The 18129-nt window shown below is 38.1% G+C and overlaps 1 protein-coding gene across 2 annotated transcripts in view; it reads left to right on the top strand.

The window, feature by feature from the left end:
- FAM91A1 (family with sequence similarity 91 member A1) overlaps positions 1-18129 on the top strand; it is a 43604-nt gene that overhangs the window by 10604 nt on the left and 14871 nt on the right. For both annotated transcript variants that reach the window (XM_046641911.1, XM_046641912.1), the window contains 12 exons: positions 1090-1180; positions 1587-1649; positions 6574-6680; positions 7202-7240; positions 7760-7872; positions 8305-8420; positions 9253-9365; positions 9714-9800; positions 11504-11636; positions 15802-15950; positions 17263-17397; positions 17539-17652. In XM_046641911.1, the coding sequence (XP_046497867.1) occupies positions 1090-1180; positions 1587-1649; positions 6574-6680; positions 7202-7240; positions 7760-7872; positions 8305-8420; positions 9253-9365; positions 9714-9800; positions 11504-11636; positions 15802-15950; positions 17263-17397; positions 17539-17652 (1260 nt within the window). The remainder of the gene's footprint in view (positions 1-1089; positions 1181-1586; positions 1650-6573; positions 6681-7201; positions 7241-7759; positions 7873-8304; positions 8421-9252; positions 9366-9713; positions 9801-11503; positions 11637-15801; positions 15951-17262; positions 17398-17538; positions 17653-18129) is intronic.

The raw sequence follows: 18129 nt of genomic DNA, 5'->3' as shown, positions 1-18129 counted from the left end.
TAGAATATTGGTGGATTTCCACGCTACTCTTTAGTAATGAGGGAGACTTGACTTGGTTCAGGCACAGTGATCTGGGGATTTCAGTTAAACAGAAGTTTCATGTAAAGTGACGTGATGCTCAGCTACCAACAGTAATCTTGGCTGACTCTTCTTGAGCACGTGCTGTGTGCTGGTTGTGTCAGGCACTATTCCAGACTCCTTTTATATTGTCTCATTTGATTCTCATAACAACCCCAGAGGAGTGTATTATTTGTATCCCATTTCACATACGAGGAAAGTGAGCACAGAGAAGTGAAGTCATGGCTCGAGTCCTAGTGGTAGTAAAGGTCCAGGGTTTGAACCTGGGCAGTTTGCCGTGGACCCTGTGCTCTTAATCACTGCTAAACTGCTGTGCTGACGTGGGGGCTGCTTTGAGAGGGCAGTAGGGTCAAGATGAAGGGAAATGATATACCCAGTGGTCAGAGCACAGTGGATACAAGCTTCATACATTTTAGAAGAGATGTTGATTTAGAGGAAGGGGGTGGGGCGATGGATGAAGGGACTGGAGACCAGGTCATACGTATCTCTGTGGTTGCAGGAGTGTAAACTTTTTTTTGGTTTGTGTTTTATTTTACTATAGAGGACAGGTCAAGTCCAGTGAGTAGAAGGCTTATAAATTTTGCTTCAGTCTAAGTACTTCCTAAGGGCTGTCAAACTGTGTCATACGATAGTGGACTTACCACTGGTAATAATCTCGTAGAGTTTGAATAAACTGATTTGAGAGATTCAGAAAGCAAATGGATCTGATTCCAATTCAAAGACGACGAGTAAATATTGGTATCTTTTAGTGAACACTTACTCCTTACCAGCAAGTATTGGTATTTAGAGTCACTTTGTTCTCCAAGTTCTGTTGATGGCATGTTTTGGCACTTTAATTTTGATGGTTATGTGCGTAGCTTTTTAAAAAGTTCTGGAATGATAAATGAAAAAAACTATGTAGTCATTCAATTAATGACATATAATCATTGGTTTAAACATGACTGGAGTTGAAGAGACTTATAAATTACTTAATTTGACAGAACTTAATTGAAAATATTTTGCTTTTCTTAGATATGCACTTTACCTGAGAAATGCGCCGTTGATAAGATCATCGACGCAGGCCCTCAGCTCTCTGGATCGCTGGATTACAATGTAGTACATAGTAAGTGGTTAGTAGAAATGGTCTTTTGTCAACACAAAAACTTGTTTTAAGCCATCAACAATTAATAGCAACTATATTTATCAATTAGATAAGAATAGGAATGTTTCCTAAAGGCATGTTATTGTTTGAAATGCCACCTTAGTCCATTGTTTTCCTGTGTGGCTATAATTGGTCACATACAGGAGTAATTTATACAAATGAATCGTGAGAAAAATTTTGTAGTTCTGAGCATATGAGGGAAATGGAGATTTGAAAACTTTAATAGAATTCTTTTCTTCTATTTTACTTTTTTTCTTTTTCATGCAGCATTCAGTTGCAAGAATATAGAAAATCAGGAATCATTCTTTTTAAAAAAATCACTGCTGTTTAGTATTCCATCTAAAGCAAGATGCTTTTGCTTCTCTAGGTTTATATAACAAAGGCTTTATTTATCTGGATGTACCAATATCTGATGACAGTTGTATAGCAGGTAAGTACGTGCTGATATTTTTCAGTGTGTTTTGAATGGCTGCCAGGTGCTGGGCACTGTATGTCACCTTGGTAAGTTAGACACGAGTCATTCTAGGATCTTCAGTGTTAGAAATTTTCAAAGAAAAGCATTTCTTCTGAGTTATAGTGGTTTTACTTAAATTCCTTATTTTCATTTTTTTGTTATTTTGGTGTGCACTATGTTAAAATAATAGAAATCTGAGAGAAATTTCTCACAATCCTAAATCAAATCAATGTTTTTATAAATTTATGTCACCTTTTAGTCCTTGTTCAGTGCATAAAAATTTTTCTGTATATTTAGTATTACCATAGAATTGTATGTTCTTCGTTTCCACTTAACATATCTGTCTTATTTTTTTCATGTCACTCCTGTCTTTTTTCTCTTTATTTGCTCCTCCCTTCCTCCTTCACCCACCTTCGCAAGTTAAATCATTATTAAGACCCTTATGTGTTTCCTTCTAAGATTATGGATTTATGTTTGTTAAAGCATTCTCCTGTTGCTGATTACTTAGGTTATTCCCAGTTTTTTGCTGCACTAGTGATATGGTTAACATCCTTGAGCACAGAGTGGAGCTTTTTGTCTGCAGGTTAGATTTCTTAACCAATTTATAGAAGCACTTATATTTAGGTTATGGGTTACAAGTATGTTTTCCATCAGATCTTTTAGCTGTTGTTCTTGTTTGTGATATCTTTTACCATACCTAAGGTATTTATTTAATATTTGTGTAATCAAATAAAAAGTGTCAACAAATTCCAGGGAATGACCTTACTGGTAACACTTGAGAGGTGATGGGACTTATTGCAAAAACACTCCCTCACCTCAGTGTTGAACCTTGACGGGTTTTCATCTCTACTGGATCCTGACCTTTATTTGTGTTAGCATGGTTATGATTGTTTAATAATGCATTTTGGACCAAGTACAGACGTGAATTCTTTTTTAAGCTTGGAAAGACAGCTAAAAAAGTAAATGAAATACTAATTGTGTTTTGTATGGTGGGTGCTGTAACAAATAAAATACTAGTTTTAAAATTTGAAGGATTTTGACAAGGAAGTGATTTTGGGAAGACAGAGATAATAGTGGTTTCCTGTCACCACTGGAAAATATGAAAGCATTACTCGAGTCTCTACTCTCATCTGATAAGCTGATGTTGACTCACTTGAGATGGACCTGAGAAGATTGGTCTTTGATCAGTTCATTTCCGTCCATTTTGACTGACAGCTGGAACATTGACTCACGCAAGCACTAAGTTCATTTGGAAGAAGCTGCCAGAGAAGGGCTGAATGGATGGCTTCTACCTTACAGTGTCGTGTTCTGCCACGCTTCACTTAGTATCTGATCATTTTTGTTGGCACAGGCAGACCCATGACATGGTATTACAGCTGCTGAGTGTGCCTTCCTTGTCACCATGTTTGCTCTGGCTGTTCCCCAAATTGGAATAACTCATGAAAGGAAAGCAGTTTGATAACATGGAAGCCATCAGATTCAGCACAAAAGACACCTGAGGGTGATTTCAAGGGAAGCATTCCAGATATGTTTCAATTAAAAGCAAGTACTCTGAGTGGTGGAACAAATAAACGTGGGAGAGAGTAATGCTTTGAAGGGAATAATTATGAAAGAGTCTGTTGCTAAATAAAATATATTTATTCCATCATTCATCAGACTTTTTACTTGCACATTTTATGTCTCCCCTTTCCCTTATGGCTCCTAGATTTGTTATGCTTGAATAGAATACTTTAAGGTATAAATAATCTAAAAATGCTTAAAAAATAGAATACTTCTAGGATATGTAAATAATCTGAAAATGCTTAAAAACTTTTGTGATATATAGTCAGACCTGTAGTCTGGAACTTATTTTTGTATTTGATGTGAAATAAAGGTCCAACTTGGTTTTCTTCTCCTTGGGTCACCAATAGCATTTGGATAAATGCCAGCACTGTTTTCTTGGTAACTGAATACCACTGAATCAAGTTTAACGTTTGTCATACATTAAATTCGCCTCCATATTGGATCTAATTCTGATACAGTAGTCCCCCTTATCTGTGGGGGATATCTTCCAGAATCCCCAGTGGATGCCTGAAACTGCAAATAATACTGTACTCTATATATACTGTTTTTTCCTATGCATATGTACCTAAGATAAAGTTTAATTTATAAATTAGGCACAGTAAGAGATTAACAACAATAACTAGAAATAAAATAGAATAGTAATAACAGTATGAAAGTTACGTGAATGTGTTCTCTCTCTCTCTCAAAATACCTTACTGCACTGTACTCACCCTTCTAGTGAGATGATACAGTGCCTACATGATGAGATGAAGTGAGGTAATGATGTAGCAAATTTCCCATTTAATATTTTCAGACTTCAGTTGACTGAAACCACAGAAAGGAAAACTGGATGGGGGGGACTACTGTATTCTTCTTTTTTCACTGATTTATTTTTGTTCTTTTTTTTTCTTCCTTTTCCCCACTAAAGCCCCAGTACTTAGTTGTGTATAGTTGTAAGTTCTGCTGGTTCTTCTGTGTGAGCTGCCGCCACATTGCGGCTACTGACAGTTAAGTGGTGTGGTTCCATGCCTGGAAACTGAACCTGGGCTGCCGAAGCAGAGAGCACTGAACTTAACCACTAGGCCATTAGGGCTAGCTCTTATTTTTATTTTTATACCATATTGGGGTTTTTTTGTTTTGTTTTGTTTTTTTGAGGAAGATTAGCCCTGAGCTAACTGCTGCCAATCCTCCTCTTTTTGCTGAGGGAGACTGGCCCTGAGCTGACATCCATGCCCATCTTCCTCTACTTTATATATGGGACGCCTACCACAGCATGACTTTTGCCAAGCGGTGCCGTGTTTGCACCCGGGATCTGAACTGGTGAACCCCAGGCCACCAAGAAGCGGAACGTGCAAACTTAACCGCTGCGCCACTGGACCAGCCCCTACCATATTGTTTTGATACAGTGATTTAGAGTAACCTTTAATGTTCATCATGGCCAGGCCTTCCTTGTGAGTCTTTTTTTATAATTTTCTTGGCTATTCTCAGGTATTTTTTCTTTATGTTTGTTTATTTTTATTAACAGTTTTTGAGTAGGTAGTAATTAAGATAGACAGTTCTAAATTTAGGGACCAGCCCCGTGGCTGAGTGGTTAAGTTCATGTGCTCTGCTTCGGTGGCCTGGGGTTCACCAGTTCAGATACTGGGCGCAGACATATGCACTGCTCATCAAGGCACGCTGTGGCGGCATCCCACATAGAAGAACTAGAAGGACTTACAGCTAGGATATACAACTATGTACCGGGGCTTTGTGGAGGGAAAAAAAGAGGAAGATTGGTAACAGATGTTAGCTCAGGGCCAACCTAAAAAAAAAACATTCTAAATTTACAAGAGCATAAAAATGTCTGCCTCCCACACCATCTCTAGCCACGCAATTTGTCTCTCAGCAGCCACTTTTAAGTTTCTTGTGTATCCTTCCAAAAGTATACTGTGCACATAGGCACGTATGTGTATATCCTTTTTTTTGTAGTTTTGTTTTTACGCAGATGGTGTACTCTAGTTCATACTTTGTTTTTTTAACTTAATAGATATCGGAGACTATTCCATATTTCTTCCTCTGAAGTTGCTTCATTCTTTTTGCCTAAATGTCAATTGTGTAGTATTTCTAACCTCTTAGTGCTTTGGTTTCTTCATCTGTAAGATAGGGATATGTATTGAACAACTCATGGGGTTAAGAGGATTGAGTGAAATTGTGTGTGTAAGTGCCAGTAGTCTGGCACTTCGTAAGCATTCAGTGCATTTGCTCTTATTATTCACACAGCAGATAGTGTAGGAAAAGAAGTAATGATGTCAAATATGGGATTTCTAAAAGGAACCTTTAATCTTTAAAAGTACTTGGATGACTGGAAATATGGATAGCACTAAATTAGAAAATACCATGAGTCAGATCTGTAAAGTGAGTAACCTGTCCTAAATGTACTTTGTGGTTTTTCATAGTGTCGTCATTTTGACCATTTGGGTTTTGTCTTATTCCTGTCTCTTGGGAATGATTTAGGTTTTGGGCGCAATTAGCTGGAATTAGGGCTGGGCGACCCGAATCTTGCTATGGCCTAGGTACTCCTCCTTCCTGGGATATTTTCAAGGGAAACGTGCACGGGGAGGATGACAAAGGAAAAGCAAAGTGCCTCTCTATGATCATCTGGGCAGAGCTCTCTCTCTAGGAAATTGGCTTAGAGCATCTGGTCCAGAGAGATGGAGAGAAGTGAGTAGGAATGAAGTTTCAGGTGCAGAGCAGTGATTGGGCTGCCTCCTGTGCTAAAGAAGGCCTTGACCTCCTCCTGCCGAGGAGGATATGGAATAGAAAGCCCCAAAGAGCAGATTGTACCCGTGATTGCTGGTAAACATGGCAGTCACGCAGAGGAATTTCCTCTCTTCTCAGGATGGAACAGGGATAATGGGAGAAAGGCAGAGAGCCAATCCTTTCCATCCGAGTGGTTTTTGTATTGCATAGCACCTCGCAGTCCTTTACTTTTCTGCTGTAGACCAGTCACCCCTGCTGCCTCCGAGACATCAAAAACACACCCATTGCAGGCTTCCGCATTCTGTAGTCCTCTAGGCCACTGGCCTTTCTACCAAATCCGCGTCCTCTGGCGCTTCCTCTGCCTCAGTAACGCTGGGAGGTCCATGGGGATTAAATTACTCATTGTAGGATTTGTGCTTTTCCATCAAGAGTTCTCTATGTAGACAGGGTTGTACATGGCCTTAGGGAGTTCTAGAAAACGTGCTGTGGAGTGGATAAAATAAATCAGAAGTTGAATTCTGTCCCTAAGTTAGACATTTCTCTTTTTGAATAGATATTTGAATTATACTTTGTTTTTTAAAATTGTATCACCAAGAAAAGTTTGTTTTGTTTGTTTTAGTTCCTCCTCTTGAAGGTTTTGTAATGAATCGAGTGCAGGGTGATTATTTTGAAACTCTACTCTATAAGATATTTGTTTCAATAGATGAGCATACTAATGTTGCGGAGGTAAGTGTGACAATGTCTTATGACAGCATTTAACCTCAAGGGTATAAAATAAGTTTGTGTGAAGTAGGTAAAGTTATTTAATGATATGGTTAAAATGTTTTCAAAATCTATATGTGGGTAGACCATAGACCATTAATATACTAAGTCCCTATTCTTAAGCTACTTCCTGCATATGCATTTTAATTTATTTTAGTTAGTAGCTTATAATTTGGTTAAATAACTTTTTATATAACTTCATAGTAAAAGGATTATAGACTACTGATTGATCTGGACATTTTCTTATCTTAAATGAGACAGAATTAAAGAGGAAGGAATCTTAAATTGTTATGGTCACTACCTGCATTCATACTACTCTATGCGTCTTAGAGAAGTGGGAAGAAGAGAGTTCTCATTTCAAAATTTGTTTAATCTTTCAATTATTCATAATTTAAATTTTGCTGATTATGGTTAAATTGTCTGTTACAACTGTGTGATATTGCTAATTCTAAGAATGTGAAATAATTTTTTATTTTATTTTCCAGCTTGCAAATGTCCTTGAGATAGACTTGTCCCTGGTAAAGGTAGGTAATTTTTATACTTTTTACTTATTAACGTAAATACCAAATGGCTTTTCTTGTAGATTTTTGTCTTGGTAAGTTACTGAGAAAGGGAAGCAGTGGGTTTCTTGTTAGCTCTCAGAGGGAGTGTCCACAGTAAAGGGGCGCTTACAAGGATAGAAAAGGGCGAGATTAAGGGTCCTGGGTCAGTAGTCCACCCCACAGAGTGAAAGCCAGCGCTCAGACTTCTGTGCACAGCAGGCAGCAGCCTGACCTGTGTCTTGTAGTGGGGCTGTTAAGGCAGCAACTCCCGCTTCGCTGGGCTGGATCTAGGGAGGACCAGGCGGGGAACAGGCAGCTTTCCCTCCTACCTGTGTGAAGACTTTAGGGGAACCATAGGCCTCCTGAAAATTGCTTTTTCTAGCTAGGACATAAAAGTGTTAGAGAATCACTAGAAGCATAGTCTATGACAGTATTTTATGTCTACAGATACTCTGATGTCTAGTTTATTTTAAATGCTCATTTCCTTTCTCTCCCTTTCAGAATGCTGTTTCAATGTATTGTCGCTTGGGCTTTGCCCATAAGAAGGGACAAGTAATAAATTTGGATCAACTTCATTCATCCTGGAGGAATGTTCCGTCTGTAAACAGATTAAAGTAATTCATTTATTCAGTATAAGATATTAGAGTTTCCTTTTGAAGGAAACATTCAATTTTCCATACAAACATTTTGCTTATTCAACCTGTCAACTGTGGTGAACCCTATATATTAGTGGTTTTTAATCTTTTGTGTGTGATGAATCTTTTTTTAGAATCTGATGAAAACTTTCCCCACAGAAAAGCACATATAGTATTTTACGTCTCATTTTAAAGGTTCTCGAATTCCCTGCAGCCTAGCCGTGGGTCTTAGTTAAGAACTCTTGCTGGATATGAGTAGAGCATGTTTGGGCTCCATCTCAGTTTTGGGCTGAATATAAATAAGACTGGATTTATATGGATGTTCATAATTTAAGTAGTGACTTCAGTAGCTTTTTTTATATAAGATCACCTATATGATTTTTAAAAAGTGAATGTTTTCTTCGTTAATAGGAGTACTTTAGATCCACAAAAGATGCTCCTATCTTGGGATGGCGGGGAAAGTAGGAGTCCTGTACAAGAAGCTTCTTCGGCTACTGACACTGATACAAATAGTCAAGAAGATCCAGGTTAGCAGTAACTCAGTTTAATGTAGAGCCTGTCTATAGATGCGGAATGTGTCTGCACATACGCTCACAGAGTGAACTCTCTAGACTTACAGTTATGTTAGTTTTGTTGTAGATTTCACTCATTCTATATGCAGTCTTTGAGTACTTACCCATATGTTGGGCACTGTGCTAGGTCTTAAGGGTATAAAATTGACAAGAATATAATACCTTCCTTCTGAGGCTTAAGTCTAGGGAGAGAGAAGGCAGTGTAACCACAAAAACCACAACGTGAGAAGTGTTTTGGTGCTTGTGGGGAGCAAAGAGGAAGAACCCCTTTACTGCCTAGAATGGTTCGGGAGGTCTTCTTGGAGATGATACTTAGGCTAGGAGTGAATAGAGCTTGCCAGCTGGTGAGTGAGGGAAGGCCGAAGCATGGGCTACACACAGAGGGCAAAACATGGTAGACGAGGGGGCTGCACATGATTTTATCTTGAGTAGGTAGAGGAGCAAAGCATGGGCTCCCATTGCTACCTCAGGGAGCTCTGTTACCTGAGCCCGGTGACTTGTCTGAAGAGGTTGGGCTGGTTAGTCTTACTGATCTGACAGTTAATCAAGTCTTGGTTTATTGGTTGTCAAGAAATTTACTACAAAAGTGAGTGCCTTTAAAAATTGTTTTTTAACTTTATGTTAGAGATAGGACTGGGACCTCTTATGTTGACAGTATTGCTTATATTTAATTATGTACTTTCCAGTTATTAAATAAAGCTGAAATGAAATACTTTCTCATTCCATTGATAAGCAAAGAATAATTTTCATTTACTTGATTTTAAATTATGATTTTTTTTTTTTCTAGCCGACACAGCCAGCATAAGCAGCTTGAGTTTGTCTACAGGATATACAAAACGTATTGCATTCCTATTTGACTCAACTCTCACTGCCTTTTTAATGATGGGAAATCTTTCACCAGTGAGTCCAGTTCTTGTTTAAATATGAAAATGTTTAAAATAAAGATTAGATATAAAATAGTTTGTTGCTTTTATATCTTTTTGTAAGTACTAGATTTATTCTTGAAAACACAGCTGCCTCTGTTTTATATTCCTTAGAGTGGTGTAGTAACTTTTTAGCAAGGGCTGCTTTTGTAATTGGAAGACTCAGCCCTCACCTCACCCACCCTTCAGTTTAAATATATTGGAAAGCATAATGTAAATATGAAACGTTATGCTTAACAAAAAGGGGAAAACTAGAACTTTATAATAACTTGTATAAGATGCTAAGGTACATTTTCATTTTTCTGTTTTTCTTTCTTTCTTGCAGAACTTGAAAAGCCACGCAGTCACAATGTTCGAAGTTGGCAAACTCTCAGATGAGTCTCTGGACAGCTTTCTTATAGAGCTAGAAAAGGTAAATCTAGATTGCTTATTATGGGATGTCAGGGCATATGGAACTTTTCCTGTTTGATAAAACATCAGGGGTTGATTATGTAGATTTTTAGTGTATTCTTGCTCTTTCCTACCTTGTTCCCCACCTTAATACTGTGGCAGTCATTTAGGCTTAACCATATCGAGTGGATGAATGAATTTTATGATTTTTAAAAGTGATTTCTCTACCTCATCTAACTCTTAGCCTAGTTTGATATAATGAAGAAATAGAGTATAGAAATCTTAGTCTGTGTAATTTTTCAAATTGCATTTTGCTAAAGTAACCTTTAATTTTTTTTTGTTATGACTCTCTGAGCCCTCCTCTCAAGTAGTTTTGAATTTTTTTTTTGGTGAGGAAGATGGTCCCTGAGCTAGCATCTGTGCCAGTCTTCCTCTATTTTGTATGTGGGGTGCTGCCACAGCATGGCTTGATGAGTGGTGTGTGTAGGTCTGCACCCTGGATCTGAACCTATGAACTAGCTTTTTATTATAGCACTAAAGACCAAAATCCTGGTGTCAGTTGTGCTCAGTGCTTCTAGGCCGTTTCAGCAGGCCATATGTGTTTTTAGATTCATCCTTCTTCATAGGCTTTTTACTTTTTTAGTGCAGAAATGTATGACATGATCCTTGTTATTAATTGCTCTCTTTTACCTTTATATTTCCATTATTCTCTCTGGACTTTCAGTATCTTGTTAACTCCATTTCTTACTGTGTATCATCTTTTCCAGTAAATTTTTAATTATGTTCTAGCACATTTTAAGTTCTGTTTTCCTGATTTTTATTTTTCTCACCTCAGCTAGTCTTTTATCAAGTGTAGCAAATTGGAAGGTTACTTTTACTCTTTATATATCTACATTGTTTTTTACCATATAGTTATTCTTGGGAAAGCCTTCTAGTCTGAAGTTTAGTTCTTAAAAAGAGTTTCTTAGCTGTTTTTTAAGAAGCCTCATCTTGATTAAACGTAATTGGTTGGTCTTATTAATTTAATGCAAATATAATTTGGTTATTTCCCCCTGTAGATCTGTCCTTCCATTTTCTGTGTTGTTTCTGGGGTGTATGTGTTTTGACATATTAAATAGGTGACTGACTCAGTGTCACAAGAGCGTGCGTTAAAGTGTAAGCCCAGTGAAGGCAAGAGTTTTGTCTACTACTCTATACATCCTAGACAGGTCAGAACACGTGATAAGGCCTCAGTGAATCCTTGTTGAATGAATTTAAGCTGTATGTTCAGCAATGTTGAACAGCTGTGTTGAATCACATACTCCATTATCCCTTGCAACCAGTGATGCAAATTGTGAACAAGGTGATGAGAATGAGAGGCATTGTTGGTGGCCATTGATTGGAGTTCTTTCTGGATGAAGCAGAATGTATACATCTTACGGTTTTTCAAATAAGCACCCTATTTGAATCATATATGGGACATATAATTTATATAATGATATAATTGAGCATTATTTGGTTGCTAACATTGTTTTATTTATTGGGGTAATTTCTATCATTGTCAAAGATGTAGTGAAGTGGAAACTCAACTGAGATTGAGGCTAATACTTGTTTCAGTATTGGCTGAGCAAATTTTTGATTTATTGATTTTTAATCATGTCTTAATATCTTTTCTATATGGTTATATGTTAGAACGAATGGTGTGAGAGTGGTATTTGTTGCAAAATTTATTTTCTCTTGGTTTAGGTTCAGAGCACTGGTGAAGGAGAAGCACAGAGATATTTTGATCATGCACTTACTCTGAGAAACACAATACTGTTTCTGCGTCATAATAAAGATCTAGTTGCACAAACTGCACAGCCAGACCAACCCAATTATGGTATGATAAATACACTTGATTTTGAAGACATGGTCCTATGGAACTTCTGTCTAAGAAATTGAACAGGTCATGCTCACTTATTTAATCATCACTTATTTAGTACATTTTGTGTAGACAGCATATTGAATTTATAACTAGAGGCTTGTTTTGTGAATTTCTTTGCTTGTCAACTATTTCTTAACCTTAATTGCTTTTTCTCGTCTCTTATGTGCTACTGACATTTGTATTATTTAAGTCTGTTTGGTACCTACAAAAAAGGTTAGAGTGTTAATTTGTTTAAGTAGCGGGATGGAATTTAGAACAGGCATCAGTTCTGAGGGGTGAACAAATGCCAAAATGTAGTTAATTTAGGAAGCATAAAATTTCAAGAATGAAAGATTCCATTGTATAAAAATAATAAATAAGCGCTTCCCATTCAAATGTTGCTGTAATATTTACTAAAGTGTTTTACTTTAAAAAATAAAAAAGGGAACAAATAACCTCTTTTTAAAAGAAAGAAATAGTAGCAATTTTAATCTATCAGTGAACTCTAATGTGGCTGCTGACCTAGTGTGCACTCTCAGCTTTTGTGATAGACGGGGCGTCCCAAACTTTAGTGGAACTGGCGGCATCAGAATCTCTGATTCATTAGGTCCTGAGTCGGGGAATGGCACCCAGGAATCTGTGTTTTTACAAAGGTGCAACGGCCTGGGCACCAGTGTAAGAGTATCTCGCTCAAGTCCTCGGGCATTCACAAGAGTTGCATCTTGGGACTTCCTGCATTCTTAGCACTACCATAACATTTAATTTCACTCATTCTTTCATTTATCTAAAAGTTCTGTTTTCTGGCCCAAACCCATCAGTTTCGTAGTCATATCCATCTTCATTCCATTTCTTTCACTAGCATCTGGCTTTCTTTTTAGCACAATTAAAGAAATTAAGGACAAAGCAAATTAAGGGTGGAATCCATTGTCACGTCACGAGTGTTGTTGCATAGGTGGGAACAAAGATGCTGAGTAGTTTAGCTGAGTCAGGCTAGACACACTCCGTATCTACTCCCACTCCTGCAACCTCAGCGCAGCTGCTTCAGAATTAAGCATTAGCAGAATTATGAGTGACTTTATGCTGGGCTCTTTGGATTAGTCATAAATAGTTAGAACAGAGTATTAAATTACCAAATAGCAAGAGTCTAAAGCACTTATTAATAAGCATTTGTTGATAGTAACCATTTTTTGACTACCAAATATTAGATCTTGTGATCTGATAGTGTGAGTGGCACAGTCTTGAACATGTGTTTGAATGTAAAAATCCTGGAATCTTGGGGACTTTTTAGTGACTTATAGAGATAATGGGTTAGAATATTTGAAATACCGTATTATAGCTGTCTTGAAGTATATCGTCCTTTCCTGCCCATCGCAGAATCTGAGAGTGTTAGAGAGTGCTAGTGACGAGTCAAGTGTAACTCACTTTGTAGATGAAGGAGTGGAAGCTTAGCTTGGTTTAATCCCCTGCCCATCTAGTCATTAAAGCCCATAGGACTAGTCAGTGGAAGAGCTGGGACTTGAATCCATATCTCTCAAATGTTTCCCTTTGCTCTGTCCCTTGTATTATTTTCTCTTGAACACTAAGCTCCTTGTTGATTTATTCATAAACAATCTGTTGCTTAGAAGTCTGGACTAAACTTTGTTTTTCACCATGAATAGTCTGTGTACCACTGAGTAAGTTAAATGGTAAACCTAAATCTATTCTGTATGAAAGCAGTTAAGTATAATTCCAGCCTTTAAGGTAGGTTTAATAGTTGGCTGTTCTGTCACCAGTTGGATCTTTAATTGCTTGGAATAATTGACATGGCTCCAACGTTAAATTGTGATTAACTCCTTCCTCCCCGTGAGACCAGATCTGCGGTTATTTCTGACATTTCATTCTTTTAACCAGCGCTTCTTGACTGAGGCTCTTCATTGGAACCACAGAACACAGGAATAAAAGTGACTGTTTCTCAATTTTTCTAATAAGGGTGCATGGCTGGTGCCATTCTAGATGCACAGAAAAGAAGGTCCATTTGTTCCATACAAAGAATCACTCAGGGCATTAGGGCTTATACTCTCCATGTGGAGTAAGGTTGCTTTCTGTAGGTGCTGGACGTGATGACTTAATTTTACTCTTTTTAAAAAAAGGAAATCTGTAGTATTGGTGTTTTAAGCATCTTTTTTGAGTAGAAACAATCTTCTTTTTAGGTCACTAATTTGTAGTTTGAGTGTCCATGTAGTGCTTGGTATTCACTGTATAGCAAAAGCTTTGTGATACTGTCTTGGAAGCAAACCTCTGAGATAGGTGAGAAGGACTAGCTTCTTAGGAATCTCTTGGTTTCAGACAGCGTGAGGCCCTGCTTAAACAATAAAAACAATGCGTCGTCTAATTTTTTTTCATTTTAGAAGCGTGATTTTTTTCAGATATTTGTCTTTAAAAAGACATCTTTCTGCTAGGATCAGTACAAGTCAGACATAAAAGCTGCTGTTTGTAATTTGGCAGTCAGTACTGTGGAAATGTTGATAAATCAAATCACATTTGTAGAAAAGCAATCACCGTTGTAAAAATCTTGTTCTAACCACCATCAACCCTTTAGGGTTCCCTCCTTCCTTATCTTAGTATTCATTAAACGTTTTCTCTACCTGACATTGACAATGTTGAGTTTTACCTGAAGGTTAAGAAATATCCTCACTCTAGTGTGTTTTGGAAAAGGGCTCACTGCAAGGACCCACCCTTTCCCCATGTAACTTAGGGTTCATGGGTGCCCCCTTATTTACCTTTGAGAGGCCAGACACAGACTCTCCCACTTCCCTTTGCCTCATAAGCAGTTAGCTGAACTGCTTGTCCCCACTGATCAAGCAGAACAAAATGCTTGTTAACTAAACTTCGGTTAAGCTTCTCTCCTTGTGATGTTAATTTTGGTCACCAGTTATTGTGTTTCCTTATTTCTCCACTGTATACATAAACTATTTTCCCCCCCTCAACGAATAAGCGATCTGTGGGGAGGCATTCTAAGACCCTGCAAATATCCTACTTCTCATCAGTGTTTTCTCCTAGATTTAGCATCCATTGACGATTCTTGCATGAGCCATTCTTTACTCTGGTCGTTGCAAATTGATCATTTTTTTCCGACTCCAGCACTTCTTCCTCATTTGACAGTTGGGACTAGGCTTTCTTTAATATTCTCAGTATAGACTTACAAATTTCTCTTTTCTCAGTGGTTGATAATTAGTCATCACTGTCTCTTAATTATCTCTGTGCTACGATTGTCTTAGATTTTGTCAATGGGCTCCTCTCCCCTGGTGCCGTACCTTCATCTTTTAAAAAAAATTTATTTTGAGGAGTAATTCCTTACTTTCTGGCAAAACTAATCTCATCTCATCTCTTCTCTTCACAACACATCTCATTTTATATTATCTTCTACTTCTGCTCCAGCTCTGGAGTCAGTCTTTTCTCCTAGGAGCCTGGTTTGTTTTACTGGTGAAAAGCACTAAAGACCAAGATCCTGGTGTCAGTTGTGTTCAGTGCTTCTAGGCCGTTTCAGCAGGCCATATGTGTTTTTAGATTCATTCTTGCTTAGAGGGAGAGAAGGGCTAACTTGATCTTCTGAAGTTTCAAATATCTCTTTTTAGACAGCAATAGGAATGGTATTTTCAAAAGGATTAAGAATGGGAACACTTAAAATCTGTTGCATGCTGAGTGAGTTCATGCTTGATGGACCACCAGTCTGTGGCACGTATTTCTAAGTGAGGAATGCCCCTGTGGCAACTTCAGAACTGGACCGTGACGTTCTTTGTAGAGATTGGGAATTAGGGGAGGGAAGGACACAGCTTTCCCGAGGCACTTAATGTGCCACTGCCATGTTGTGGCTGGGGATGGAGAAGGGAGGAAGGTAAAGCAGCGCCATGTTCCTAGAGAAAAAGGTAGCCTGAAGAAGCCCTAGGAGACAGTTCTCTTTCTGGACCGGAGAGTAAAGACTTCTAGCATTAAATCTTAAAGTGTCTTAGTGGTCTCCTAGGAAATTTGGCACTTTTTAGTAGAGATATTCTACCTTACAAAAATGTTTTAAATCTCAAGGCAGTTGTCATTATCTCATCTTAGACATTTTATTTCATGTTGTCAGTCTTTCATTCTGTGTGTATGGTTGATCATAATTCAGGTTTTCCTCTGGATCTCTTACGCTGTGAAAGCCTTCTTGGTCTGGACCCTGCAACTTGCAGCAGAGTTCTAAACAAAAATTACACACTGCTCGTTTCCATGGCTCCTCTCACCAACGAAATCCGGCCCGTCAGCAGCTGCGCCCCTCAGGTAAGGACCCGCTCGAAGATCGCCCATGTTGCCATTCATCCCTCTCTTGGCAACTGGAAGAAGAGCTCTAGCAGTGTAATTGTGTTAATGCTCATTTGCAGATACCAAATATTAAAATCATCGACTCAGAAAGCGGTTTTGTATTTTATGCTGTTGTAAGATGTTCGATCTGTGAGATATAATTGGTGTATTTAATTTCTATATCATCTAGTGACTTGTGACATATTAGATTAAAATTTTCCTCATGAATACAGGGTATTAAAGAGATCGTCCTTGGGTGCTCTAAGAAGGAAGCCTGGATCGCCTTCAGGGATAAGATAAATTTAATTAGGAAAAATGAAATGCTTTAGAAGTGGAGCCATGATGCTAAATAAGCTGAAAAGATTATGCTTGAAAGCTAGAACTCTTGTTATCTTTAAAATTTACTTGTGAGAATGACTTCTGGTCTTTTACTTTTTAAAGCTAAACCAGTTGCATTTATTTGGATACTTAGCAAGGATGCTATGGCCTCCACGATTTTCAAAGAGTGGGGATTGTGTTAACTGTTCTTCAGTGCTGCGTCCTGCCAGGTTTCCTAGATGTGCAAGGTTTAGTGGTGTAGAAGAGAGGAAGAGATTCTTGTGCAAGGTTGATTCTATTGCCTGTGCTGACCTTGCTGCCTCAGTGAGCGTACCCTCCTCACCCGATTTCGTCCTCTGTTCAACAGGACTGGACAGGATTTGCACTTACCAACTTTTTCCTTATAATTCTTTGTGCCCCGCCTCCCTTCCTCTTTAACACAACCTCTAGGCATAGTAGGAATCCTTGAACTGTCTAAATGAATGGTGAGATGGATGGAAGGTTGGATAGTCCCTTTTGTGAAAAATGGCATATGATTAATGAGGATAATAGCTAACACTTTGATATAGAGCTCAATATACCAGGTGCTGTGTTTAACCTTTTGAACAACCTTAAAAATATCCTCCTGAGGTAAGTATTTTGTTGTCATATTACAAATGAGCAAAATGAGGCACAAGAGAGCTGAAGTAACCTTAAGGTGATGTGGCTGAGGGGGTAAAGCTAAGATTCACCTCTCAGTAATCTTCTCCAGAGTCCATGCTCTTAATTGCAGTGGTAAGACGTGCTTTCTCAATTCCAGTGTAAAACTGAAACTGTTTGAATGGAGCGTTTAAAATTTATTTTTGTAAGGATAATAGCAGTTAACATTTATATGAAGCATTAGCTGTTTATAAGACTATACTTGGTCACTTGTGAAATTTGGCTTCTTTAGATAAGTGTTAGCAACCTTATCTTACCTGTTTTATGATTATAGCATATTGGACCAGCTATCCCGGAAGTCAGTTCTGTCTGGTTTAAACTGTACATTTACCACGTCACCAGGCAAGGACCACCATCTCTTTTACTGTCCAAAGGTACAAGGCTTCGAAAACTGCCAGATATATTCCAGGTATGTTGTGCAAGGGCTTTTCGTTTTCTTAAATTATTTTTGAGGAGGGTAGAAATTGGTAAGCAGTATTATAGATAACCTTCTTAATTTGTTTCTTATTTCTAAATGCTGTGTTGTCTTATATTCATTTCTTTCTCATAGGGTTATGATCGGTTATTAATAACATCTTGGGGTCATGATCCTGGGGTAGTTCCTACGTCAAATGTGCTCACGATGTTGAATGATGCTTTAACGCATTCGGCGGTTTTAATTCAGGTAAGTACCTTCTTTGAAACAATCAGTTTTAGATTTTTAAAGATAATAATTTGTCTAACTTTCTGCTGAGTTGCAATCAGATGTCTGTAATTTGAAATTTGTAAAGCTGAAACGTAAGGAATCAGAGATCTGGGTTTAGTCCTGGCCTTTGCCTGGCACTGTGGGAGTAGTAGAAACAACATGGACTTGGAAGGTAGACCTAGCTTGAATTCCAGCCTGCTGCCTAGGTGGCCCTATTTTATTTTTAGTAGTAGCTTTATTGAGGTATAATTCACATACCATACAGTTCACCAGTTTAAATTGTATAGTTCACTGGTTTTTAGTGTATTCATAGATATCTACAGCCATCACCACACTCAGTTTTACAATGTTTTCCTGTATCTTTCGTTCTAACTCCTCTATTCTACTATTCCCCGCCTCTCCCCAGCCCAGCAACACTAGTGTGCTTGCTGTCTCTCTAGAATGCCTGTTCTGGGC

The sequence above is a fragment of the Equus quagga genome, chromosome 16 (genome assembly GCF_021613505.1).
Source record: "Equus quagga isolate Etosha38 chromosome 16, UCLA_HA_Equagga_1.0, whole genome shotgun sequence".
In the NCBI taxonomy this organism is placed as follows: Eukaryota; Metazoa; Chordata; class Mammalia; order Perissodactyla; family Equidae; genus Equus; species Equus quagga.
The sequence above is the reverse complement of the archived record's forward strand: the minus strand, read 5'-3'. Positions and strand labels throughout refer to the sequence as shown.